Source organism: Rhea pennata, chromosome 10 (assembly GCF_028389875.1).
Source record: "Rhea pennata isolate bPtePen1 chromosome 10, bPtePen1.pri, whole genome shotgun sequence".
NCBI lineage: Eukaryota > Metazoa > Chordata > Aves > Rheiformes > Rheidae > Rhea > Rhea pennata.
In genome coordinates, this window is record NC_084672.1 from 12,678,865 (window position 1) to 12,706,754 (window position 27,890).

A 27,890-nucleotide genomic window follows, 5' to 3' on the forward strand; every position below is an offset into this window, starting at 1 on the left:
CCTGCCGGGGGGGCATAACCGCCGGGCTCCCGGCGGCTGCGGGAGGCGGGCCGCGGCTCCCCCGCCCCCGGGGAGGCGGGCCGAGGCGGCGGCCATGGGCACGGCGGCCATGGGCACCGCGGCCCAGCGCCGTCGCCATGGTAACCGGTAACCCGGGCGGCGCCTCCCCCCCGCCGCCGCCGCGCAGCCCGTTCTCGCGAGACTTGGCCGGGCCGGCGCGGTGGGGCCGAGGCGCTCCGGGCCCTTTTCAAACCCGGCGGCAGCGGGGGCCGCAGCCCGGCGAGGAAATGGCGGAGAACGACAAGCCCGAGGCTGCGGCGGCCGCGCCGCCGCCGCGGGGCGCCGAGGAGGCCGCCGCCAGCCAGCCGCCGCCGCAGCAGCAACAACCGGCGCCGCCACTACAGCAGCCGCCACAACAACCGCCGCAGGACGAGGCGGCGGCGACGACGACGACGACAGCCACCGAGAGCGGCGGGGGCAGCGCTAATGGCGTCAAAATGTGTGTGCGGGGCCGGGCCGGGGGCGGCGGGGGGCGCGGGGGCCGGGGCCGGGGGCGGCGGGGGGCGCGGGGGCCGCGGCCGGGGCAGGCGGCCCGCCGGCCTCCGCCGCCGCGGCCGGGCTCCGCCCCCGCCGGCAGCCGGCGTGCCCGGGGCAGGCGCCTCCCGCCCGTTAGGCGCTGCCGGGGGCGCGGGGGAGGCGGCGGGCCGGGCCGGGAAGCGGCGCCGGGGGCGGCTGCTGCTGCTCGGGACCGCAGACTGCCGGGGCTCCTGCCAGGTCAGTTCTGCAGGTGCTGTGATGTGCTCTGGGTAGGCCGGTTCCCACAGGGTCTGTTTCTAGGAAGTGTTCTGGGTTGTTTATTTTTTTCCCCCCACTGTTTACATTTCTGCTTTTTTACTAGTATGATTTGTAAAGCCTTTGCATTAATCGTTATTTACATGAGAACGGTAAGAAAGCTCTTCAGTGACTTACTAAAAACATCACACAAACTTTTTCTCTAAATAGCACAGCTGTCTCGTGTGGAGTATGTAAGCTATGTCTCGTTTATGAGGAGTTTAGTGTAAGGGAGTCTGAAATACTATCTCTTGGAATAATTCAGTGAATGGCCTCCTGAAGTTTTTGTTAGTTTTGATGTCAGGCTTCCAGGATTATCATTCTCTGGCTGAACTAGTTTTTGGCCTCACATCACTGGAATTTCAGCTTCTCATATTATCTAATTCATATATTGGAGGGAAAATGCATTTTGTGGCAGAGCTGCTATGGCAGTACATCAAGGCTATTGAGATCTGTAGTGTTTTGACATGTTACAAGCAGCTGAAGCCTGATACTGTTGTGTTAAAAATACATACGGGATCAAGTTCTATATAAAGCTGAAGGAATAAAGGCATATTTCATGCCTTTACTTGATGCACTATAAAATTCATGTAGTTCATATGTTATAAATCTCGCATTACTACAAGACAACATTTTATTTTCTTCAGGGCTGAGCCCACAAGTTCCAATCTGCGCAAATTATAGTTTGCATTTTTGCAGGAAGACTGTTACTTTTTCACATCTTCAAGGAATGCAATATTTCATTGCCTTTTCAGGTTGTTACTGTTAAAACAATTACTTTATTTCTCTGTATCCTTACCTCTGTCACTACTTTTTTTTTTTCCCTCCAAACACAAGCAAATGAAAAATCCTAGCTGTTCTGTGTGATAGAAATCACAACCTTAAGTTTGAAAATAACGCAAAGTTTCTAGTGGCAGGGTTTCAAATCTTATTCTTTCATTACAGTTGCCAGTCTGCCCAAAACACATATGCAAAGGATTAAGCTGTCAGTGTGGAGGTGAAACATAGTACCTAATTTTAGTAACCAGGTTTGTTTAGCACTCGGATTAAATTGGATAGGAATCTCGGTCTCAGCTTGCACTTCTGTAAGTTTGTCGTATTGAGCAATAGAACTGTTCAGCACAACGTAGCTAAATTGATGTACGTGCTTTAGAACCACTCGTGCAACTGTGGAATTTCTGCAATTCGCCATTCACTGATCTTACACTTTATAGGGCCATTTGTGAGCCGAGAAATAGAAGTTTGTGGGGAAAAAAATAAGCACCCAGGGTTTTTCAGAGTGATTTATCTTGTGCTGAATGTTTTGGGGGCTTCTATCTTTGTATTTATATATGTGGAAGGCTTACCTTTGATTTCCGGAACACCTTTATAAGGTGAAGTCATTATTCAAAAGGTTAACATTCTTTGTTTTAACCAATGAGGAAAACCTATTTTTGTAAGAAATCACTTTTTCTAAGAAATGGACTTTTCAACCCTAGAAATCTGCTACAGGCAAATGTTAAGACAAATCCATATATAAAATGATTAATTCATTAAAAAGATTAAGAGTAGAAGTAGTGTAGAAAAGTAGAAATTACAGTTATTTTGAGAGAGGGTAATTCATAGTTTCTGAGGCTCTTCTCAGTGGTGTACAAGTGACTAAGGCAACATTGCTTTGAGTGTATTCTTCAGTTGCAAGTGTTCTTAATATCCAGATGCGAGAGTAAGGGCTAGATCCACAAAAGGATTTTGACACTAGACAGTTTTAATTCCTGAGACTCTAACTGAAATTTCTTAAGAAATAGTACATCTTAAACACAACTAGTTGAAAGAGATCCCAGCCTCTAGAATGGTCACTGGCCTGATGGTTTTGGCAGGTGAGCTTTGTGAAAAGGATTGGTGGCTTTTATTTTATTTATTTATTTTTATTCCCTAACTTCACGGAAGTGTGGCTATGAAGCTTGGACCAAGTGAAGTGTCTTGTTGTTTCCCAGATATGAGAGTCTAATTTTTTTTCAAAAATCAGTTTATGTCGGATTCATCACCTCTGTGTTTTCCACTGGCTAGTACAGCCAAGTCCTGTAGATCCTGTGGATTCTGTATTTGGAGAACTAGCTTTTCCTGTGCATTACACTGAGTACCTAGGTGCTGTTTCATAATCCTTTAAGCAGGAAAGAACTTAATCTAATCCTGAAACTTAAGGAAGAACTCAGATTTTAATAGGTACATCAGTGGGCAGAAGTTCTGCATTCATAGATGGAACTGGATTCAGAGGAACTGATCTGACTGGAAAACTGATATTCTACCCTTTCTATTCCCTACTCTCCTGCAGTTTGCATCCAGTTACTTTGCACCTGCATATTTCCCCTCCCCCCCCACCTTTTCACTTCATTACGCAGTCACACAAGAACTGTACTGCCACAGCAGACAGGAGGGTATGGAGGAGGAATGATGCAGAGGGAGTTTGGAGGACACTTGAACTTGATAATATGTTGTTGATTTTGAATGTTTTAAATTTTACAAATACTTAACCCAAAGCAGTGTCTATGCGTATCTTGGTAGATAGTCCTACATTAATGCAATTGTAAACGTAGGGCCATGAAGTTCGTATCATATGAATGCTTTATAACTGGGGAAAAATCATGGGAGAAGAGTGATTTATTTCAAATTATGCCTCCTGAAAAGTGCCCAAGCCTGAGTAGATAACAAATTTAGCTTCATGGAAGGTAATTTGCACGTGCTCTGAGTATAAGTGTTTTTTTTTTTTTTTTTTTTAAAAAACTTTGCAAAGAGAACTGGAAATACTCATTTAAATAAAATAAAAATCAGTGACCTAGTCAGATACTGTAGTTGTAAAACTGAAATACTTATTTTGACTTTTTTTTTCCACCTAGATACATCCTGAAGTGTCAAAACTGGACAAAAGCTTTAGGTTCACTTGGCCTTCTGAAATGTGGGAAAAATTTTGAATAGAGTAATGTAATTCAAGAAAAAGAGCTCATGATTAGTCCTGTAGGACGCTTAAGTAATTGCTGCAACTCAAGTGGCTAACACTGACTTTTTAAAATGAAAGTTTGTGCAAAAGTCCTTTTTTTTTTTTTTTTTTTTAAAGTTTCCCTTTACGTTGCAGTGAGATTTGAATGAGACATCTATATCTAAGTGGCATGTGTTTAATAGATCGCATTTATGTGTCTTTATCATTGGAGCCTTTCAATTCAGTGGTTCAACTCCCTTGAAAGTAACAAGTCAGGTGCCTTGATTCCCCATTAGCATACTAAATTACCTTTTGATAGTAACACTTCCAAGAGTGCTGAAGAGATTTGGCTTCTGTCTTGGATATTTCATCTAATTCTGTTCAAAGAATATAATTTTATTGAAGTTGAGAAATGGACTGCTTTAACAAATTTTCTTGCATTTTTCATCGTTTAAAATGTCTTTATTTTTAGAAAAAAATATTATTCTTTCTAAATTTTTGAAGGGCCAGATCTTTTTTGCATGTTTTTAATGGATAATACCTGATGACTTAATTAGTCTTAGATGCAGAGCATGTCTTCCTACACCTATTTCCTATGCATTTGACATATTTTCAAATTTTAATTTTATTAACTTTAATAAAATTAAATGTACATTTGTGCTTCTTAATTGAATTTTAGTTTTAATTTCTGTCTAAATGTGATCTGGCACAAGTTATGAATAAAAATTATTGATGTGGTAAACAATGTAATTTGCCTATCAGAGTTAATTTTTATATATTTATTATTCCATTGAATGAAATATACCAAGCTCTTCCATGGATTAAATTGTTTGAGGTGTCGCTTCTGTGGTGAACACTGTGCAAACTTAGCCAAGTCTAATGTGAAAGCTGTTGAAGTACCAGAGTATGGATGCCATGGGTTATTTTTGTTCAGCTGAGATACTGCCAGTTGTATTTTAATGTTTGTAGTACTTTCATAATATTGTCTTGCTGAATCTAGAAAGGCATAATGGAAGTGGAATGTAACTGAAGTAGTGAGATATGATTTCTGCAGTTACAATATTGAATAAATTTTTCATGTCATCCATTTTTATTTTAAATAAGCCCCATGTTTTGAAGTAAGACTGGTAAAATGAAATGATTTTTTTCTAGTTTGAAAAGCACAATTTGGCATTGTGGGAGTTCTAATAGCATAGGAAGTATAGAACCTAGTGTAATAGTATAATTATTCAGTGCAAAACTTTTTTTTTTTTTAATGTAGGGATAATGATGAGACAGCAAAAGAAGAGAAAGCACTTGTGAAAGAGAAGTATGTTCCAAAACCAAAGGCAATCCCTTCTCTTGGAAACAAGAATAGATTCCATCCCTATTCAAAAGACAAGAATGTGGGCACTGGAGAGAAGAAAACTATCAATCGTAATAGAGTTTTCATTAGCAACATCCCGTATGACATGAAATGGCAAGCTATTAAAGATCTTATGAGAGAGAAAGGTAACTTATTCCTGATAATGCACTTCATTATAGAAAGGGGAAGAACTTACATACAATATATATGTCCTTTGAGCCACACAGATTTGATTTTTATTTATTTATTTATTTGGGCCTTTACTTGATACATCTATCTTCCTTCCCCCTCTTCCATCTGAGACAATTGCATTGCAGGATAGGATGAGTAAATGAAGTGTTTATGATCTTGTGCCATTCTAGTGTGACAATAGAGAGTATATGCATGACGACTTAAAGAGATTGTGTTTCGTCTAGTTGTAGTCTTTGTAGATTTTTTTTTTAAGGGCTATTGTATTTAAGCAACACGTATAGTGTGTTAACATATGAATAATAAAGGATGTCTTTCAAAAGTTGTTTTGTATTTCTTTGGTAGAATCTGGCTGTGGAATAACTTTTGTCTGCATTGTCACTATTGCCATGACTGTTTGTCTGGAGATTTATATTAAAAGCTTGTTATTATTGTTGCAGTTTTGATAGAGTAATCTTAATACCCCCAAATCCTTATTTTTAAGTTTGAGGAAAATAATTCCAATATATGAATTACATAAAAAGTTAGTCCTGTATTTTTCTTGAAAATACTGATTCTTCAAAAGTAATGCAAAGCACACTTGGATTCTAGGCTGTGAAAAATGCCAAAAAACCTGTTGTCACTGCTGGTGTATCTGTTGTAAGGTGACGTGACTATTTGATTTTTTTTTTTTTAACTGAAACTTCCTCCTTTAGAAAGTGAGTGGCTTGCTGTGAAATATTTGATGTGTAAATTTGGTTATTATTGAAGGCAAACTTATGATTGAAGACATTCAGGTAGAAAGTCACCTTAAAACAGGTGTTGTGAGTAGGATATAAATGTAACACTTTTTAGTGAATGTTGACGTTTCATTTGTTAGGTTAAGGGACTGTGTATTTCTGAATTTGTTCACCAACTATATCATACTGGCCAAACTATGATCTGTAGTATGAATTAGGTTAAATATAGTTGTTCGTTTTTAGCTTTTGAGAATGTGGCTGCTGAATATTTCTGAAAATTAGCTAAATTACATAGCCATTGACAGGAGGTATGTTGGTCTGGTTTTGATTGTTGGTGAATAATAGGTGCTTCTCTGTAGAGTTGTGCACAGGGGCACAGTAAAGAAAGATACTGGTGTTTAAATGCATTGTCTCTTGGTATTTTCCCTTTGTATGTCTTATGTAGTTGGTGAGGTTACATACGTGGAGCTGTTTAAGGATGCTGAAGGAAAATCAAGGGTAAGTGCCGTGGGCAACAATCTGCTAGAGGTTTAAAGTTCCTCAGCAGTTTTATTTTTGTATAATACCTGTACCAGTTATTGGAAAGTAAGTTTCATTTTTTACAACAATTTTCATCAGGGTTCTCTATTAGAAATAGTTGGACACTTCCATGCAACTCAAACTAGCTGGCTGTAAAGGACAATACTTTGTAAACATTAACAAATGGCATTGACTTAATTCTTCTTTTTAGCCAACATGTTTGTTTTGTTACAAATCTGTTTCATATAAAGGATGTTCAATAAACCACTGATTAGACTTAAAATTTTGTTAGTGCAGTATTCTCTTCTTGAGGCCAATAACTATAAAAATGTTAAGAATATACTGTTTGAAGTTCCTGATTTGACAGCTTTGCAGGGTTGCTACTCTGAACACTGGATTAACGTATTTGCTTTTTTAAAAAACTAAATGGATGGAGATGGTTGGTAGCCAACGGTGTGCCAGCAATGAGGCACTGAGAGTGAAGATTGGTTAAAGCTCCTTTGTCGTCTTAAAAATAGTCAAAAGTGTGGCTGATAGCAGCTCGAACCTGCAGTGGGAGCAAGAGAAATGCAGGTTTGAGTCTTAACTGAAGTTGTAACAATTGTTGTAAATGACTTTCTTCAATGCTTGTTAAAACTAAAACATACTTTCAGCTTTGTTTTAGTTAGAGCAATTCTAAACTCTTTGCTTTATTAGGATTTTGGTGCAGTCAATAAGGTTATTTTCTTACAAAGTAATCTTACAAAGTCAAATATGCTAGCAATACTGAAGATGTTTGCAGACTCCTTGTTCATCGTACTGGTGTATTTGATTATGTGGATTTGAATTTCGTAGTCAGTTGTCAGCTTTTAATGACACAATGAGTGTCTTGATCTTTATTTTTTTTTTCTTGTTCCCTTCCCCTCCCCACCCCAGTTATCCTTACATGGATCTGTGTGGCACTTTTCTGTTGTCCAATTCTGGTTTGGCTCAAAGAGAATAAAATACAATATAATGTATTCTCTTGCATTTCCATGGTACGTATGTTAAAAGAATAGGAGAAATTCAGCTTGACTACATGCAGAGAATGTGTTATGATTTCTGAAGCTGAAAATAGCTTGGTGAATAGTTATTTAACAGTGAGCTGGGATCTTTAACTGGAAAATTAAATACTCTATTATATGTGCTGACTGACTTTTTTTTTCTCTTTACATATGATGACAAATCATCATGGATATAGGGTTGTGGGTAAGTTTCTTTTTTCTGTGTGTGTAGAGACACATTGCTATCCAAAATTTTGTTAATTTTAACATCTTAAACTTTGTTTTAATGCTCCAAATATTTTGTTCCCTCTAAGTGTGGTTGAATTCAAAGATGAAGAATTTGTTAAGAAAGCATTAGAAACTATGAACAAATATGATCTTAGTGGAAGACCCCTGAATATTAAAGAGGTATGAATATTGCTGCTGCTGTTAATTTGAAATAGTGAGGACACTCTAAATACTAGAATGACATTGTATTGTTTCTGAGTGTCTTATTTGTGTACTTTTTAGTTTAATTGTATTTATGATGTTTTCTTAATGGGCTAAAATGTCTTCTGGCTTGCAGAAAATCTTGATACTATATGATGTGAACTGACAAACAGACTGTGTCCTAAAGTCAAAATAATCAAATGCTATCTTTCTTTAAAGCAATATTGTCTTTAACCTCATACTTTTATCTGAGTGTTGTCCGCTGCTGTTAGGTTCAGATTATTTGCTTGTTTCAGAATTCGATTTTGGGCAGAACAAGCTTAGTATCAGACTACTAAATACTTTCCAAAAAAAAAAAAAAAAAAAGAGAGAGAGGAGGGAAGGGTTGGGAATAGGGTACTAGTGCGGATTGGGAAGTGAAATTAATGTCAACATTCTTATTGTAGTGTTGTAGCATATAATGGTGTCTGATGCAGTTCTTTATGTCCATTTATAACTTTAATAATGGTATTAACACATCAAAGAAAACTAATTAAATTAATTCAGTTCTTGGAAGAAGGTACTAGACTGTCAGTCCTTTAGATTGAAATCTTTTCTACTTGTCCATAGGCTAGGTACAGCATGTGAAGTGGCAGTGCACGCTTCCTCAACAAGTGCTTTGCCAATATGCCTCAACCCTCATCTGAAAGGACCCACCTCTAGAGGTGAGGGAATTAGGTCTCCATGCTAATACAGTTCTTGATCCCTCTGACATGGACAAGGATACTAGTTGATAATTTTGATGGGTTTATGTAGAATTTCAAATAGTACCTTTTTTTTATTACTAGTCCTGCTATTGATGATTAAGCTAGCTTTATTTTTGCACATGTTGCAGGATCCTGATGGTGAACATGCTCGTAGGGCACTACAGCGTGTAGGAGGACAGTTTCCGGGAGGACATGGACCTGATATGACACCTGGATTAATGAATTTACCACCCTCTATTCTCAATAATCCAAACATTCCTCCTGAGGTTATCAGTAACTTGCAGGCAGGCAGGCTTGGGTCCACTATTTTTGTTGCTAATGTAAGTTTGAGTATCAATTTTAAAACTGTAGTGTTTGATCTTCCCGAAACACATTATATTTCTGCATAATTCAGTTTTAATATAAAGAAGAATTGAGAAATCTTAGTTCATAGTTAGTGTATTTGGCTAAAAAGCAGAATCTATAGCCAGATTTTGGACATGAAAGATATGTTAAGCTCTTAAAATTGACATATACTTTTAATAATTATATAAAGTATTTATTCTGATCAACAGGTGATTGCACATCTTTTCACTGTTTACTTACAATGGTGTTTTTTCATTATATTTTTTAAAAATTCAATATACATGTCAGATTATTTTGCTAATTACTTTAGATTAATTTAGTTACATTTGGTGGGAATGCTTACTTCATTGGGTTTTTTATATGCACAAATTTAAGAAATAGACTATAATATTTCTAAAGGGAAACATATAGGGTACCGCTGCTCTTAAAAAGAACCCGTCCTCTCAATTTTGATATGTTAATTCAAAAAGAAAAATAGGTATACATAGTATAAGCTGTTGCTTTTAAGTTAAACTTTTTGTTAGGCTTGGTTATAGTGTGTATATTACAAAATCATAGTAAGTTATGAATATCAAGTGTTTTGAGAACCTGAAGAAAACCTATTACAATATAAAAAATCTCTTCCAAGCTTAATGGCAGAACAGAAATGTGCACTGAAATTAATTGTATGTTCTATATATAAGCTTGACTTCAAAGTTGGCTGGAAGAAACTGAAGGAGGTGTTCAGCATTGCTGGAACTGTAAAACGTGCAGACATCAAAGAAGACAAAGATGGCAAGAGTCGAGGAATGGGAACAGTTACATTTGAACAAGCAATTGAAGCTGTTCAAGCAATATGTATCCTTGGTTTTGAAAAATAATTGGTCATATATGGATTAATCTTTGGTTAATGGCTTCTAATAGTGTAGTTTTGCAGATGATGCTTATTTGCATTGCAGCTAATGTATTGGGAACTAGAGTATATTATTCAGTTTTTTTTAATTAATCACTGAATTTACTTCTAAAATTTAATAAGGTGTCCCTGATAATGTTAAAGAAGCTTAATATGTAGAGCATAACATGTACAAAAACAATTTTCATGTTCCTAATAGTTTATATAGTCTCTTTACCACAGCTTTAAGTCATTGCTAAGAGTAAGCTTTTAAAGTGAAATGTAGTGATTTTTGATTTGACATTTTACAGATTATACAAGGAAAGATAGGGCTGCTAAAAATGGTGGGACAAGTAAATTTTTACAATGATTTTTCTAAAATGAATTGTCTTTTGTAGTTAAATTCCTTGACTTGCATTTCCTCAGCTATGTTCAATGGACAGTTCTTGTTTGATAGACCCATGCATGTAAAAATGGTAAGTTGTTTACTTATTTCTGTCTTGCATATCTCTGCTAAAACATTAAAAGGATTTTAAGGATTTTAGCATAATATCCGTGCCTTTTTTTTTTTTTTTTTTTTTTTTTTTTTTAAATCAGGATGACAAATCAATTCCTCATGAGGACTTCCGTGTTGCAGACAGCAAGACTCCACAGTTACCTCGTGAGTACAGACTCTTGTCTTTTGGGTAGGATAGGGCAAGAGGTATTTCTCCCCCCCACCCCTCCTGAGCTTCAGATACAGATATAGTCTTGGAACAGTTTTGCTTTGTGCTTACTTGTACAGATAGTTGTGTGTTCTTATGATACAGGAGTTCTTTTTTTCTTATAGCGCTTACTCTGATTTTTTTTCAAGGTGGTCTTGGTGGCATTGGTATGGGACTTGGACCAGGTGGACAGCCCATCAGTGCGACACAATTGAGCATGGGCGGTGCAATGGGCAATATAGGTCCAGGAGGTAAATTTGTGCTCTTAGTTTCTAAGTTAGACAAATTTAAGTTGATAACAGTAGCTTCTGTTTTTGGAGGAATTATATACTCCTATCAAAGCAAGCCTTGTGTAGTATGCCTTTGAAATGTTAACTGTCTCTGCATGTACGAAATCTAGTAGGAGCTAAACTGTCTTCCTAAGTGGCGTTTGTCTTTTTGGCTTAAAGGTATAGGAATGGATGGTCCAGGATTTGGTGGAATGAACCGAATAGGAGGCGGTATGTTTAGTGAAGTTCTTTGTATTAAGTAATTTTAAAAAATACTGTATAGAAAGCACTTTGCCTTATTACGCAGGGCTTGCTGGCTTTCGTGGAATGGAAGGGATGGCTAATATGGGAGGATTTGGAGTCAGCCGAATGGGAGGTAGGTGAATATTGTTCCTTTCCACTTCTTACTGCTAACTTGTGAGCCGTATCAAAACCTCTCCCTTTTTTTTTATAGGGATGGATAAGGTAGATGACTTCAGAGGAGATATGGCCGGTGGCATGAGTGGAGGCATGACAGCTGGCATGGGAAACAATTAGTAAAATGCCTCTGACTTGTGCTTTAAATTCATTTCTCTTTCAGTAAGCAACTGTGAAACAAGACTCTTCTGAACATCAGATTTGATATATGTAACGGAATATTACCATTTTGCGCTTTGTTCCCGACAGAAATGTTTCGTGGTGGAATAGGAGGAAATATGGACAGAGATTTTGGGCGTAGTGACATGGCACTGAACCGTGGCTTTGGAGATTCTTTTGGAAGAATGGGTACGATAACTATTAAATTTTCTGTGGCAAATCAAAACATAATATTGGAAGACCTTTACTAATAGACAAACCAAGAAAACGCCTGATTTCATTTGATCATCTTTCCCTGTCCCCTTACTGTAAGAGTGTGATCTAAGTGTTTATTAAAGCCATCTCTGAAGATGGGTGTTAGTGTGGAGTGTTTTTCCTCTGTAAAATAGTGATTTGAATACAGTATTTAGCTTCATATAGTTAACTGTCAGATATTGTGTAGTTTGAATACTAAAACATACTTTCGGGAATCCTGGACAAGCTGTCAGTGTGCTAACTTTGTAACTTGTGGGAACCTGCTTTCGCAAAGACATATTGGAAAAGTTGTTCTTATTGCAAATCAGGTAGTATTGGATAGGAATGGTAAATTCTGGTGCCCTGTAGGTGTTTCTCCCTGTCCTTTTTATTCTGCAGATGCTAGTTTCTTCCAGCTTTTTCTCATGCAGCTTAGAACAGGATTTACTGACCTCTTCTGAATCTGGGCTAGCTTTGTTTAGTTTACAGATGCTGAGTTGTTGACTAAGTTTCATTTTGCTACTTTTGGCTTCCTTCAGATGAAACACTCTTCTGTCTGAATAGAGCATATGAGGCCTGGAAGTGCCCTGGCATAGAATCTTCTTGCAGTTTGTTACTGTACTCTTACCAGGTTAAATACATTAGAGCAGAAAGGTGGGTTTTTTGGGTGGTGGTGGTGGTGTGTTGTTGTATTTCTATTCCCCGTTTCTGCTCCTTCAGTTTCTCACTCCAAAGGCAGAGAGCTGTGATTAGAGCATAAGGTTTGTGTGCTTTAAGAAAAGTTGAACTTTTTTTCTGCCCCCTCATAAAAAAGAGTGACTCTTGTGTGCTTCTTTTCAAGCACTTGTAATCGTGTAGAAGTGGTAAAATGTAGTAAAGTTGCTAGTTGAGTTAGTATTAATGTCTTGGCATTAATGTCTTAGAAATCAAGCATATGCTTTCACTGCACTTGCAACATGGGATAAACATCTCATCTGTTTCTTGAGTGAAATCCAAAGTCACTTTAGTTAGAAATGCTTGTAGAAGTACAAGACTTGTAAGTCTTCTAGTAACAACAGTGATCATACTGAGACTGAAAAACATTGAAAAACAAACAGTCACTGTGGAGAAACTGGATATGGGAGTCATTCATTCTATGGGTCTGAGCAAGTATTTTTTTTTTTTTTTTAAGGAAAAAAGAAGACCATTTGAAGAAAGTGATAGGGAGAGGGTGTTTCTAAGGTCAGGAACTACTGAATGCTTGCTTAGTAGGTATGCCTAAGGTTTTTATTGCATCTTAATTGATTTCATTACAGAGATTTCTTTTTCCTTTTAAAAGGGAGTGGGTGTAGCTAGGGTGCACTTACAAACAAACAGAGTTTTTGGTTTGTGAGTTTTCTTTTTTCTTTCTTTTTTTTTTTTAATCTTTGGAAAAGTGAGATTTCCACCCCCAGTTCCATTTAGGGTGGGGAAATAGTCCTGTTAGCAGCAAGCTCAAAATTTGGCTTGGTGTTTCAGTGCAATATGCTAATGAATAAGTATTAAATTTTCCTTGTAATAAACTGTTGGCTGAAGTACTGGAATAATAGTGCTCGTGCTGAACAACCGTAGCCTTTTAAGCAGGTTAGTCTATTTTTTTGAGATCTGGATATTGCTATGACAGCATCTTGTCTGAAGGAAACAGATGTTTTTTCAAGAGACGGCAGAGAATAATTGTTGTTCTGAACTGTATGGAGAAGATGAATGTGATGGAAGTCTGGTTATGTGGAAAATACATTTCTATCAGAAGTGATCCTTTTTAGATATTGAGAGTGGTGTATAGACTAAAGAAGCCAGTTATTAATCTATTTTTCTGTAAGTAAAAACTGAGCTGTTTCTCTTGGGGATGAAAATCAAGCAAGGTGTATGTAGCAGTTCCAGAATTATCTGCAAATTACCACTTCCTTTGATACAGGTTAATAGCAGGGATTATATTATCTATATTCTGAAATTTTTGCCCATTATTTTAAGAACCTTTCTTTTGTCAGTGCAGTATTGCTGTTAGGCCTCTTCTGTCTTCAGAGTGCTTTTTTCTTTTTTTTAATAGAATCTAGGTTTATTGGAATTAATTTTGCCTAGTTTGTTCTACAGAACAAATAGAAGTACTTGTTACAGAATTTGAACAGACATTATTTTATTCTTCCATCAAAGAAATTTAATTTCTACAATTCTAGAAGCTCCCTTGGGATTACTTTTCTGAATCTTAATGCTTCAGTGAAAGGGTTACTTTTTTTAATCCATACTAGAATCATCGTCTGTGATACCATTCTGAAGATTACATGTTCCTGTCAGGCAGCCTTTAAAAAGTGTCTCCTCTACCTTTTTCCTTCTCCCTTTTCCTCACCAAACTCTATTGACTCTTTCTGTATATACTGTAATGAGGGAAATCCAGAGAGTTACTCCTAGATTTTGCATTGGTCTCTCTAAAATGAGGGAAACTAGGGCATTTCTACCTGATGAAGTACAAGTAAGGTGAATCCCTTCAGCCTTGAGAATGAGGTTGTTCTTTCCAAAGTGCGAAATGCTTCTTTAATTTACTTGTGCTGCTGGTAGATGGTCAGAGAGAAAATTGTTGTTAGAAATTGTAGTAGCTTAAGACCTGTAATAGAGAAGAGGGAACTCTTCCCCCCCCCCCCTCGTTTCCTACCTCATTTGCATAATAAAGTAAGGCACAGGTGAAAATGTTCCATAGAAAATGATTGCCAGGTGACATTGAGATCAGGGCTCTTCATCAGTGTGTGCTTTGTTGTCACTAATTAATAGCTTCAGCATATGTCCCTTTATTTTTTTTTCTGTTTAGGTGGTACAATGGTTGGTGTTTTTGCAGGAGAAGTAGGAGCATCTAGGATGGGCCCAGTAGAACCTGTATTGAGTAGGTTGACTTGTTTCAATAGAATGCAAATATGTATGCAAGGTAATGATACAGTGTACATGGAGAATTTTTGCTGTGGTGTAGTGCTGTCAGTGATAAAAGAGGTAGAATTCTGTCTCTTGTGACCGCAGATCTAATAGTTTATGAAGCAGTTTTGTTGAGGTAAAAGATCAGAGGAAAATGTACTAATACAGTCTTTCTTTTAATCTTAGCTTTGAAACCATTTGGACTTCTGCTGTTCTTTATGTTGATGGAGAAGTATTTCGAGTAAACTTGTGTTTCAGGAAAAAAGGCAGGGTTATTTGTGTGAACTTCATAAAGCAGAACTTGTTTGTTTTAATGATGAGAAATTATTTTCATACCCAATCAAAGCTTGAGTTTCCAATTATCAGTCAGTTTAATTTTGTGCAAAACTCCAATACTGAGTTTGTATTATGGCAAATGTCTGAGACCTTCAAGCTAGAGCAGGTAAGAAACTAAGATTTTGCTAGTGGTCATCTTGAGAGGCATACCACTTAAAGAAAAGATCCCCATGGATAATCTTGATAGTTCTACTTTATACTAAAAGCTTTCTAGGCTCATAATTAAAAATTAATGGGATATTTGAATACTATTAATCTTTTTAGGTATTAATGTATATTAATACATTGTATGTATTGTAGGAAAGTGCACTCTTCACAGTAGTGCAGTAACATCTGCTCTCTGCAGAGGATGCTTTGTTTAGAAGATTGTTGTTAAGTCTGGGCATAGCTGCATTCAGTAAAGCTGAATATTTATTTTGCTTCCTGCATTTGCAGCGGTTTATATGGTCATTACCTATATCTTAATATTTCCATGGTTATTTAATCTGTTTTTGGTGTGATACATAAGATTTTAATGAAACTAGGCAGCCTTTAAATCTCAGTATCTTGCATAGTAAATGCTGAACAACATGTTAGATGGTATAACTAGCAGCTTGATGCAGTTTGGTTTTTATTTTGAACTAACATGTTGTATCTTCTAACACTTAATATTAGGTATGAATCACTGCATGTATGAAGTTATGCTCTGTATTGCATCAGTTTTATTAAGATTTTTTTTTCTCCTGACAAAAGAATTTTAATTTTTACAAGGTACTTGTGTATTTATTACTGTATTTTTTTGGTTTTTTTTTTTTTTGTTAATTCTCCTTTTCTTTCTCTATGTAGGTGTTGGAATGGGTGGTATGAGCAGTATGCCTGGCGGAATGGGAGTAGGGATGGATCGGATGAGTTCTGGTTTTGATCGAATACGACCAGCTATGGGTGGAGGCCTGGACAGGAACATCGATATGGATCGAGGATTTATGGCTGGCCCAATGGGAGGTGGCATGAGAGAGAGATTAGGCTCTAAAGGCAACCAGATATTTGTCAGAAATGTAAGCATTTGGATACACAGAAAGCATTAGCTTATTTTGAGTGCATGTTTGATTAAATATTACATAGAGAGGAACAGCACGTAATGTTGTTAATACCCTTCTTATTCTAGCTTCCTTTTGACTTGACTTGGCAGAAGCTAAAGGAGAAATTCAGTCAATGTGGTATGTATGTGAATCTCATTTGTACTAAGCTCCACTGACATCATGGTCTATATGATGTGTCTTAGATGAGCACAGCAGGATGAAGTTGTTGCCTTATCCTAAAGAAGAGTTTGACTAGCCTAATCTTTTTTTTTGCTTTCCTGAGAGTTATATAAATAATTTTTACCCATGTCTTAAACATGATTCTGCAACCTGAAACCAAGGTACAATATGGCCTATGTTGTAACATCTGAGCACTCAGAGCCAAGCTTTAATCCATTTCATTAATAAAATTTCCTTCTGAGGTGTTTTTTGATTGTTTTTTGAAACAGGTGTTATGTATCCTTTGGCTGATACCTAGCCTATAACAATGTGCTTATTTTGAGTCAAATGCCTGAGGGGTTGTGGCCCTCATCCAGGTTATACATCCCTTGCAGAAATGGTACTGCATTGAGGCGGTCAGTAATTTTACCAAAGTGGCAAATATATTTTTATGAAGGTAAGTGATCCTGATTAGTGTATTTGCAGGCTGTAATGCTTCCCTTTTCATTAAAAAATAGTATCTCTTTTTATGTAAGATATAAGATCTTTTGAATATCCAGTAATTCTCTAATTTCTGTAGAAAGACAAGTTTTCTAAATTACAGAAATGAATGCAAAGTGAAGCTGGGATGTAGAAATAAATGACTGTTCTCTTCAAAACTCACTTTCAGAATGGAAAGTTTTAACTGTCTTACAGGACAGCTTTGCTTATTTTGGATAGATAGGAAAGGAAAAACATAGTAGTGGTATCTAATAGTAAAGACAGTCTTCACATAACTATTTGCAAATTTGGTATAAGTGAGAACTTGCAGTTAAACTACACTGACTTTCAGGTGTTCAGATGCTCTGTAGCTGGAGGAACTTAAAGGATGCATGTATTCAAGGACTGAAAGCTTTTGTTGCTGAATTATAGCCAAATCTAGAGTACCATCTTTCCAGAGTGAAATTCCCTCTTTTACTGCCTTCAGGGCTATGTTGCTATTAATGTAATTTCTCAGAGATGCAGGTCTCTATCCTAGTCCCATGCTAAGAATTCCACTCAACTAAAGCTCTACATAAACTCTCAAAACAAACAAACAAACAAAAAAAGGCTGGCCCGTAACTCATGTTCAGTGTTTTAACTCATGCTTGATTAACAAGCTCATCTATGAAACCAGTAAGACACTGTTCATCTTTGATTTTGCTTCAGAAATTTTCAGAAGTTATTCTGCGTGTTTTTTTCCCTGCCCTAACTTAATATGGATAGACACGTGAAAATAACATTCTTCTGTAGAGCTACTAAAAATGGCAGCTCTTTGCCATTTTTAGGTAAAAAGTATTTAAAAACACATTCTTAAAGAAACACAACTTCTTATGCATGTACAGTTGTACTATCAAGTGATATATGTTGAATATCTGCATTTTTGTGAAGCTATGGATATCCTGTTAGCACCAAGCTTTTCATAATATGCTTATTGAGGGGTTATTGTTTTCTAGAAATAGCTAAACAGGCCCTCTTTATTTAAAGTTTTAATTGTATGGACCACCTTTGGAGAGAGTTCAGATATTTTTATAATAATCTCCTCAGCAACGAACAGATGTAGTAATTATGTTAAATGATTTTTAAGAATGATGAGCACAAGAACAAGCAACAGATTGCTTGCATGTCAGTATCATTAGGGGCTATAAAGAATACGTCTCCCGGTGCTCAAATTTTTTTCAGTGAAAGGCCAGTCTTTTATTATATGACACTTAAAAAGTATGTATTCTAGGGAGATTTGCTTGGTCTTACTAGCATTTTGGGGCTCAGGAATGGTGTGCTACAAACTATCTTAATAAAAAATTCATTAGCTCCAACCCTGAATGTTTTCTGTGGTATGAAGGTGTCTGTATAAAAATGTTGCCTTATGAGTAAATAGTGTCCATCTTGGAGAGAACAGAGAAAGGAATTGGGCTTTGCATGCTGCTTTCCCTCCACACTTAAGTGGTAACTACTATTTTTCAGTCTCTATTCTTGGTATGCAACTTCCTGACAAAATTACTTGATTGCTGTGATTACTTGGTATGTTATTGTGATTGTCATGCTGTAGTGAACATGGTGGATTAGATCGAACTATAATTCAGCTAATGGATCTTAATAGTCACATTTTGGCAGAGTGGCTGAATAAATGTGAAACTTAGTCTAATAGGACACTTTATTTTTTTCCCTCCAAACTTGAGGTCAAATATGACCATACTTCATCTTACTAGAAAAGAAAGACTTGAAACAATGGGTCTTGATTTGGATTCTTCACTGCTCTTTTGACCAATGTCACCTTCTCTAAGTGGTCATCAGTCTGAAAGTACTAATTTTGTATGTCTCCATGTATTATATTTGAAAATATAAAAAGCGTTTCCTGATCATTTTTAATTAGTTCTTTAAGTTGTTAGAGTATTGAAGACTTAAAGTAACTGCTGTTTAACTTATTTACTCAGGTCATGTAATGTTTGCAGAAATAAAAATGGAGAACGGAAAATCAAAAGGCTGTGGAACAGTCAGATTTGACTCACCAGAATCTGCTGAAAAAGCCTGTAGAATAATGAATGGCATAAAAATCAGTGGCAGAGAAATTGATGTACGCTTGGATCGCAATGCATAATTTAAAACTATGTATTCAGGAACATTCCTATGTCTGTTTAGCTTCTCTATTCTAGTAAGTCGTTTTTAGTAACATTGTATGCTTACAAAAGCTGTAAAAACGAACTTTTAAATCCCACCAGCCTTTAACAGTATAGTGTTTAATATACTGTGATACTTGTTAACTGAATCTTACTATGTTTGGTTTTTAAAGACAATTTGCCTGATTTATTTTTTCTTTTTTTTTTTTTTTGGTTTTTTTTTTAGAGGCACTGAGCCACCTGCAGGTCCCATTAAGACAGTGGGAGCTTTGGATGCTCAGCGCCTTTGGAAAATTAGGCCAAGTGTCTCTAGTCATTCAGTTTAAATGAATGGTTATACTGTTTTTAATAAAATAAGCCATTTTCTCTGTTAATCTCAAGATTGCATAGTGGGATTTGTTTAGTGTTTCCTAGGTTGTTTTTTTTTATTTTTATTTTTTTCCCCAGCCTGTATCAACATTGTAATGTAAAAATTAGATGTCTTTTTTCAGGATTTTGGTTTTATATATGCATTGTAGTCATACTGTAATTCTTGACTCTAAAAGAAAGGGCTCCAAATAGGCTGTGATGTTTTTGTTCTACTTAATATTACTTTAATGCTATGACATAGTTCTGTAAATAAGATTTAGAGCCCAATGGGAGTTTTGGAATTTTTTTTGACTAAATGAAGAAACTTAACTTTCTCTCTTGCTTTTATTTTTTTTTCAGTATAATCACTGATTAAAACTAGTTACCACAGACCCTTGTAGGATTATTCCCTATGATGCCAAGTTCATATAAAATTGATAGTACAGTAAATAGTAAGTACAGTAGAAGACAAATTGCTCCCAGTTTTTTATCTATTTTCCAGCCATTCAGGTGAACTGCAAGAAAAATAAAAACAACCGAGCAGATAAGAGAAATGGCTGTATATGTCAGACCACTGCTGTTCACTTCTATGGGTCCTGATGTATTTATGAAGGCAGTTTTTATAAACCAGGGTATTCCCAAACACAGCATATCAAATACATTGGATCCTACAATGTTAGACATAGCCATATCTCCATTTCCTGCAAAACAAAAAAGATAAATGAACCTGCTTAGTTGTATCATATGAAATTGCCAAACGTTTTTGGAGGAACAGACTGTCAGCCCTGAATTTCTCGTGGAGCATCCTTTCCAGACTTTTAATTGAAAGAATATGATTATGTAGAACATGGTTTTAGGTACCATGGTCACAGAAAGACTCTCCCTAGATCACCAGCATCTGCACAGTTGCACTTAAAATAAGCTAGTCAAGCAATCCAGTCATGTTTAAAATACCATGACCTACAGTTGTGTTTTGTTGTAAAACTGTAACACTTGATCAACAGCAAATCAAATTAATCTGGAATACTTCTCTGAGATGCTCTAGAGTTTTTAAATGGCTGAACCACAGCTACTTCAGGTAAGCTACTTTAGTATTAGTAAACATAAGCTCTAAAAGCAGTAACAATGATTTAAAATTGCTCCTTGTAGTCTGGAGATATTAACAGGATTCTTTTCCGTAGTTCTTTTTATACGCATTCAATGGAGTGAACCTGAATACCAAAATCTTTACCTTTTTGAGCCACCAGCACACTTGCAACTGTATCTGGTACACTTGTTCCTGCTGCTAGTAATGTGAGGCCCATTATTGACTCTGGAACTCCCAGTGTTTCACCTGCAATCGATTGATAAATAATGGTAGGAAATGCCAGTATGCTTAATTTTCATCCAAAGAAATTGCACTGGACTTTGCTGAAGAAAGGATTAGTAATAATATGGTAATTGCAAAAGGAATCTGCCAGCTAATTTAACTTGACTAAATATAAACTGACTGAACTATAAAGTGGTTAAAAAAAATAAACATCACCCTGTCCTTGTTCTTCAGTTGAATAAAAGAAAAGAGGAAAAAGAGAGAGGAACTGTAGTATAATAACTGGTTTATTTCATAAATTTTTAAAGACTTCAGTACATGGTTTCCAGTGCTCAAGAGAATGCTGATTAGGAACTGGTCTTTCAGATACAGTAAAAATTTAAATATCTTCCCCCCTCCACTTTTGAAACATACAGTAATCTTTTATATTTTGGGGCATCTCATTGTTAGTGCTCAAAAGTCACATGAAGCAATAACTCTTACAATCACCTGCTCTTTAAAAGGGGAGGAAGGTCATTAAGATCATCACTACAATACTTAACTCTATGGCTTTAACATTTCAATTCAATTAGCTGAAATTTTTCAGTTCCTTGTTGGATTCAGAAGAATCAAAAGGAAGAATTGTTAACTCGTAAGTGCAAATAATCCTTTTAGAAGCATTAGTTTCCTTTAAGTAAGTCTTGGTTTAAATTGAGAGAAGTTTTAAATTATTACTAAAAGAGCAGATTTTTTTTTTCCCACTGTATTTAGCCCCTCATGTTCTGAAGGTATATTATTTTCTCACTTAAAACAGGGATTCAGGTCATCTTCAAAGTGGCCATAAGTTCTCTTAATGTAGCATTCATGAGGATCAATTATGCTGAAGTAAAGTTTGAAACTTTAAAATAATTACAGGTTATTCCAAATTTCTGGTGAGTAAAAGTATCTTAAGGTTTGGGGTTTTTTTGTTTTTTGTTTTTTTTTTCAGAAGTCTGAATTCTTACTTATAATGTTTTGATGATAATAATAAGCAAAGCTTTCTTAAAATAAGAAGCAGTGCACCATAAGCCAGGCCAGCAATGATTGCTTAGAATGTGTTGGCTTAGTCTAGATAGGTCTGAAACTGCTAATTAATACTGCTGCCTAATCAAAGGGGCAGAATACGATCCCATGCAGAATTTGTAGTGGTACTCTTCCATCACTCCTAATGCAAGACATTTATAGGTTGAGGGACCAAAAAGATCAGCGTGTAAACCATCCATGCTGGAAAACAATGGTTCATTCCAAGCAAACCAAGTTGAAATACAAATTAACTAACCATATGCACTAAACATTAGTTTATAGCCTCTCTGAAGGTTATAAGATAGAACTGAAACTCAGGTGAACCTGATCTTTCTTTATTAGATTTATCTTCTACTTAGAGGGTATTTTTCTCTGGCAATTGGCCATACAGAGAGAATGGTCTTATTTTTCTAACCTTTAGTTCATTTTGTGTATTAGTAGCAATATCTTGCTCTAGTAATCAAAACTTCTTTGCAAGCAACAAAAGGTTGGTATACTAAATTAGATCCATTCTTGATCAAAATTTAGTCCCAGCTATGGTACCTTTATGGGATTCTGATAGGCAGTTTATGCAACTACAGCACCTTTTCAAATTATTCTTCATGGAAAAAAACTGGATTTGAGAATTTATATATATGTATTTTTTAGAGTTTTAATGTGTAAATAGAACATACTTGATTTAGATGTAGTGGGACAAAGACCCAAATGCTCCTTGTGATGACTTTTTCAAAGTTGACTAACACTAATACACTATTTGAAACTCCAGTGTACCTGCTTCCATATGAATTAGTGCTTTGTCTAGTGGAACAGCAATAACTTTAATTAAATCACGGGAATTCTGTTTCAAATGCTTCTAGCATTCAGACAGTAAACCATTGCTCTTTAGAAACAAATGGAGAATTCTTTGACTGGGGAGTGACCCACCTGGTGGGTGTTACATCCAGCAATCTACTATTAATTTCTCAAAAGTCTACTGAATGTGTGAGTCTTTCTGCACTTAATAAGCAGTTTTTCATTGAACTTACTTGAAAACAAGTTTAAGATGCTGAACCAGCAGAATACTTGAGGAGGATTAGTGAGCTATAATGTGGAAATGGCAGGCTTTGTACTGTTTTATTTTCTTGTTTGGAGATTTCTGGGTTTTGTTCTTAAAATTAAAAATGATTTTTCACAAGCTGGCTGGAGAAATGATGAAATTGGGACACAGGAAGATCTTGAGGTATTAAGAGAATTATTTGCTTTTTTTAAAGCACGTTTGCACCCTTTCTTTTATGGGTGGGGAGACTTAAATGTAATGCTTTTACTGCTTCACTTTATGATGCAAATTTGTAAGAAAGATATAAATACATGCATAACGTGAATGACTAATAAACATATGACACTATTTCAAATAGAATGGTACACAGATATGGGGATTTTTTTTGGCAGTTAATTTATTGCCAAGTTTCTCGTTAAAGTGTTCAAGAAATCTACAGGTCTAGAAGTAATGGATCTTTTATGAAAACTTGAACCATTAATTCCAGTCTTGGTGGATTCTATGCCTGTCTAGCTTTAGCTTGCAAGTTTAACGGTAGATATCTAATTGTTTCACTTCATGAAGCAGTTTAATGAAGCCTTCTGTCTCTTTAAATGTAGGCTATTTTTTTTGGAGCTATGTGAACAAGTTCTCATTCATGTGACGGTAAGCAGTCTGAAGCAGCTAAACTGTGAATGATTTTCATTAGGGGGAAGAAGATAGTAAACTAGGCAGTCTGAAACGTAACTTCTGTAGGTTTTGTTTCTTCGCACAGTGAAATATACACTGTTAAGCTCTGACCATCAATTGTGGGAAAGAAAACTCTTCATAGGGAGAGAACTGCTAATTCTGTATAGCAGCAACAGTTTAAGTACTTACCTGCTATTGTTATCATCCATACAAGAACATAAGTCATTGCCGAAATCCATGCTGCTGAAAATAAAAATGTCACCATGAACCAGTTCCTCCAAAATTGTCTTCTGCAATCTGGTATTGTCAAATAGAGTAGTGTAATAACAGGAAGGGATAACACCCACAAAATTCTCTTCATGTCTGCTTCAGGCATGGTAAAGATGCTTGGATGATCTGTTGAAGAAAAAGTAGCTTGTTTTAAACTGTAGCATTAAGTTTAAAGTATTAGCATACAATCATACAACCTGCCTCTACTTGTGAGAATGCTGGAAAAAGGAAATTCTTCCTCAAGTTATAATTAGCCTAATTACTACCCACATCAGACTGGACTAAACTCTGAATCAAATTTTATTACCATGTCACTAGGAGAACCAAGGTAGATTAAAAACTAACTTCTCTATATAGGTTTACACAAAATACTTATCAAGAATAAGTATGAACTACTCCATATATATTTTTTTAACCTAAATGAAGAGGAAACTGATGATCTGTAGGCATATCATAGCTATTCCTTTATTTCTGCTGTAATGCATATTTTGGGCTATGAACCTGCCATTGTCATAAGATAGCAGTATCCTGTAGCAGATAACAGTAGCAATTTTAGCTGAAGTCACTCATACTTGATTAAGAACATCTTAAAATCTCCTCTTCATTAAAATTGATTTAGACAGGCAGGCAGTGCTTGCATGAGGCACATAGAGGCAACAGTAATAATGCTTATACCTTCAGAGATTTCATCAAGCCCATGCAAACTTGTTGTAAGTTGTGAGTAGTCCAGCTCATCTTGAAAAATTCCACTATCTTTTCTTGACTGTTGACGAATTAGGGGTCTGCTGTCTTCCCTCCATCCAACTAGTGGCTGCTGCTCCGCATTCTCTTCCATAGCTTTTGCAAAACATGTACAGCAGGGACTGAACTTCTTCATGATATATTGACTGATTTTAATGTCAAAACACAGTACCAGAATATAACATCCATATATAAATAATAAGGAAGCACTTTCATACCTAGGATAAGAAAGGGATTTTACATGATGTGTAATTAGGGGGAAAAAAAAGATTAACTCATTAAAATGGCTGTGGTAAGGAGAAAGAACTAATTTGTTCTGGGGGCAAAAGGAGAACACACAAAAGTTTGAGTGTCTCCTTGTATTTCAGCAGTTTGATTAACTTCCCCTACCCTGCTGAGTCTTACTTGTGTGTTGCATAGCTGCATGTGTTACAGGGGAACTTACTGACTCTAAGGGAACAAATTATATTTGCAAAATTGAGTCTTCATGTGATGGTTAAAGGCAGGGATAGTATGTGGTATTTTGAATCAAACTTCAGAGATCTAGTACTGAACCTCTCTGACTTGCTAAGACAACAGGAATTTCAGTGCTGAATGAAAGGAGTTCAGTCAATATCAGCAGCTCATGATCTGTTTCTGGCAGACAAATGTTTCTGGTAACAGTGATGTTCTTCAAGGAGGGGCTTGAAATGAATAAACTAAGAAGACCAAATGCTATGCCAAAACAGTTATGATACAAATTGTGAAGTCTGTAGAGAGAAACCTCTACAAATCATACTCTAAATAGGCAGAGTTTGAATGTATCTGTAATAATTTTCACAAGCATTGTGTCTTTCTACCTTTTAAAGCCAGCAGGATGTTTATTTCTGTTAGTGAATGACAGTTCTGGCTACCTGAAATTTGAAGTGGTTTTGTTTGTTTTTAAATGCTGTCTCAATCTCCAGTCAATGTGAATTCAACACTACTTGTGCTCTTACCAGTAAATTCTGTTGTCCGATATCATCACAAGGACCGCCACTACACTAACTGTATACGCCAGACAGTCTCTAAATAGTGGCCAGCAGGATAGCCTTGAAACCTGCAGAACACATTCATTTAGTTTTTTTTTTTGTCTGTAATACTTTCACTAAGTGCTGTAAATGCTGCATCAATATGTTGTTTCTATATTATGTAAAAACTTAATATTCTTAGGAATGACTTGAGTATGATATTTAACAAGTTAGTGTTTTTAAAACTTTCATAGCAAGTTATCTTAAAACTGATTACATGCTGTTTTTGCTACTAAATAATAAACTTGACAGTAGTCATAAGTCTCTCTTGGCTTTTTTCAGTAAATCAGAAAGGATAATAATTTGGCTGAGGAGTGAAACTATCAAAGATGATACATACCACACTAGAAAACAGCCCACAAGCTGCACAAATACCAAGAAGATTATAGACTGCTGATCCAAGGATGGTGCTAACACCAATATCTCCCTTTGTCACAAAGACTCCTGTAAAGAGAGTCACTCTTTCTGGTTATGTTCCAGTTTAGCATGCAAGGAAAAGAATTTTAGATTCTGAGGAGTAAAAAACGTGCGTCTCTTACCTAGAAAAGCAGTGACAAGCTCTGGTGCAGAGCTTCCAGCAGCCATAAAAGTTGCTCCAGCAACATCCTGGGACAGGCCAAGGCCTGAGGACAGAGAAAAAGAACTGCTAAAAAAAAAATAACCCCATATACTTCAGTAGTCTGTACCCATTACTTACATCAGCCAGTGTATGTTAGAAGCTACTATGTTGTAATAAGTAGAATTAGCTAGTAGATAGGTTTGGGCTGATTTATTTCTAACTTTTTTAATAAATTAGTTTAATAGAAAGGACCTATGGATAATGCAAGAGATTTGGGCATGATCTTAAAATAGATGTACTTATTTAGGCTTTAATGCTACTTTTATGGATAAGAGTTACAGGGAGATTCCTTGGACTCTAGGGTAGTGTGGCTATCTGATCCACATTGAGTTTATCCATCTTTCAGGAAAATCCATGCCACTGTGTCTTCACATACCAGACATGTGAATTAAATTCAAACCAGTGCTGCTTGGATCTTACAGTCAAATAGTCACTTCGTATGGACAGCGCAAGAGCCTGTCTTGCTCGAGTGAGATGAAATTTTTGTTCTGAAGCTGTTTTTGAAATATAACTATCACTTTTTGGATCAAGTTCACGCACTAAGAGCAGTATGGCTCTTAGTATGGTGGAAAACCAGTCTGAAAAAGTGCTTATTTATCATCAATAAAAAGATATATCAGCCCCACAGCAATCTTTAAGCTTGCAGTCCTTGTAAATATTCTGATCCTGGAGAATATTTTACAACGCTGAAGGATATGTTTCTTTAGCTTTGTTTGTCTGACAGTTGCTTAGCCTATCTTTTTAATTCATTCATATTTTAATTCAATCATATTTCAGTATAGCCTACTGAAGCTGGAGAATTATTGCAGGGTAATTAGATTTCATCAAGCTATTGTAATTGTGGAATTTTCTTTTCTACCAGTGTCATACCTCCAATATGCAAGCAGTAGCTCACGATACTTGTTTTCTCCTTCGAGAAAAATACAGAAACTAGCAAGGAAATTATTTCCCTTGTTTCCCAGGAAGAGTTTTGGTTTCTTAGGCTTTTGTAAAGGAGCAGGGGAGGGGGCTTTATTAGCAACCTGTATGTCATGTTGCTCACCCATTATATTGTCAGCCCAGTTAACACTGAGGAAGTGCTAAGGTTTGTTTCTCCAGGCGTAATAAAAGCACGCGTTAAATAAGTGCTTCGCTTGGAATGCAATCAGAGTTTGTTTTCAAATACTGTACTGCTACGTTGTATCAACGTGAACATCGTATCGGGCGTCTGAGCGCGGGGGCGCCGCGCTGCCTCTCGCCGCCCGCGGGCGCCCCGCGCCGCCGCCGCTGCCGCTGCCGCCGCCGCGCAGGGCTCGGCTCGGCTCGGCTCGGCTCGGCTCGGCTGGGCTGGGCTGCCAGCGGGGCCGGGGGAGCAGGACGCGCACTTACACTCGCTGATGATCTCCAGAGAAGGCAGGAAGTAGTCGTCGCACACGATAGACACCGCCAGAAACATGTAAAGTATAATTATGAAATAGATAACGATTCCTCCGTCCTTCCTCTCCTGCGGTGTAAAAAATCCCTCGGGAAACTCCGACGAAGAGGAGAGGACGCAGCTCGTCCCGTTCCCTGGAAATCGAGCACAAGAAGCCGGTTACGCACCGACCGCCCCGCGGGCGCTTCCCAGGCGGAGGGAGGCCGGGGCCAACCGCTGTCAGCGGGGGGCGGATTCACGCTACACAGACTCGGCTCCAGCTCAGGGGCGAGCAGAGCCGCGGCGGGGAAGGGGCCAAGAGCCCCTGCGGGTCGGCCGCAGCCGGCGGGGGCCCGCGCGGGGCCGCTCCGCGGAGACGCCGAGGAGGCGCCGCCACCCGCGCGCCGCGCCGCGCCGCGCCGCGCGCTGCCTACCTGCGTCCGCGCCTGCGCCGAGGCGCTGGGCCCGCGCGGCGCGCGGCGGCGCCTCACAGGCCGCCAGCGCCGCCGCCAGCAGCAGCACCGCCCGCCGCCGCCGCCCGCCGCCGCCCGCCCGCAT

At 37.5% G+C, this 27,890-nt stretch overlaps 2 protein-coding genes across 2 annotated transcripts; one reads left to right on the forward strand and one right to left on the reverse strand.

Moving 5' to 3' along the window:
• Nucleotides 1-234: 234 nt before the first annotated feature.
• MYEF2 (myelin expression factor 2) lies at nucleotides 235-19,231 on the forward strand. The gene is made up of 16 exons (XM_062583988.1): nucleotides 235-499; nucleotides 5,046-5,275; nucleotides 6,483-6,535; nucleotides 7,776-7,783; nucleotides 7,893-7,986; nucleotides 8,882-9,073; nucleotides 9,782-9,935; nucleotides 10,396-10,445; nucleotides 10,567-10,630; nucleotides 10,823-10,924; nucleotides 11,123-11,173; nucleotides 11,250-11,318; nucleotides 11,609-11,707; nucleotides 15,830-16,038; nucleotides 16,149-16,200; nucleotides 18,675-19,231. Exons 1-16 carry the CDS (start codon nucleotides 288-290, stop codon nucleotides 18,836-18,838), a joined length of 1,803 nt encoding a protein of 600 aa, XP_062439972.1. The 5' UTR covers nucleotides 235-287; the 3' UTR covers nucleotides 18,839-19,231.
• Nucleotides 14,535-27,890, reverse strand: SLC24A5 (solute carrier family 24 member 5). Its single transcript, XM_062583987.1, has 9 exons — nucleotides 27,767-27,890; nucleotides 27,308-27,487; nucleotides 25,860-25,943; nucleotides 25,661-25,764; nucleotides 25,249-25,349; nucleotides 24,206-24,489; nucleotides 23,450-23,656; nucleotides 20,437-20,538; nucleotides 14,535-19,906 (listed from the first exon to the last, which is right to left on the reverse strand). Exons 1-9 carry the CDS (start codon nucleotides 27,888-27,890, stop codon nucleotides 19,584-19,586), a joined length of 1,509 nt encoding a protein of 502 aa, XP_062439971.1. The 3' UTR covers nucleotides 14,535-19,583.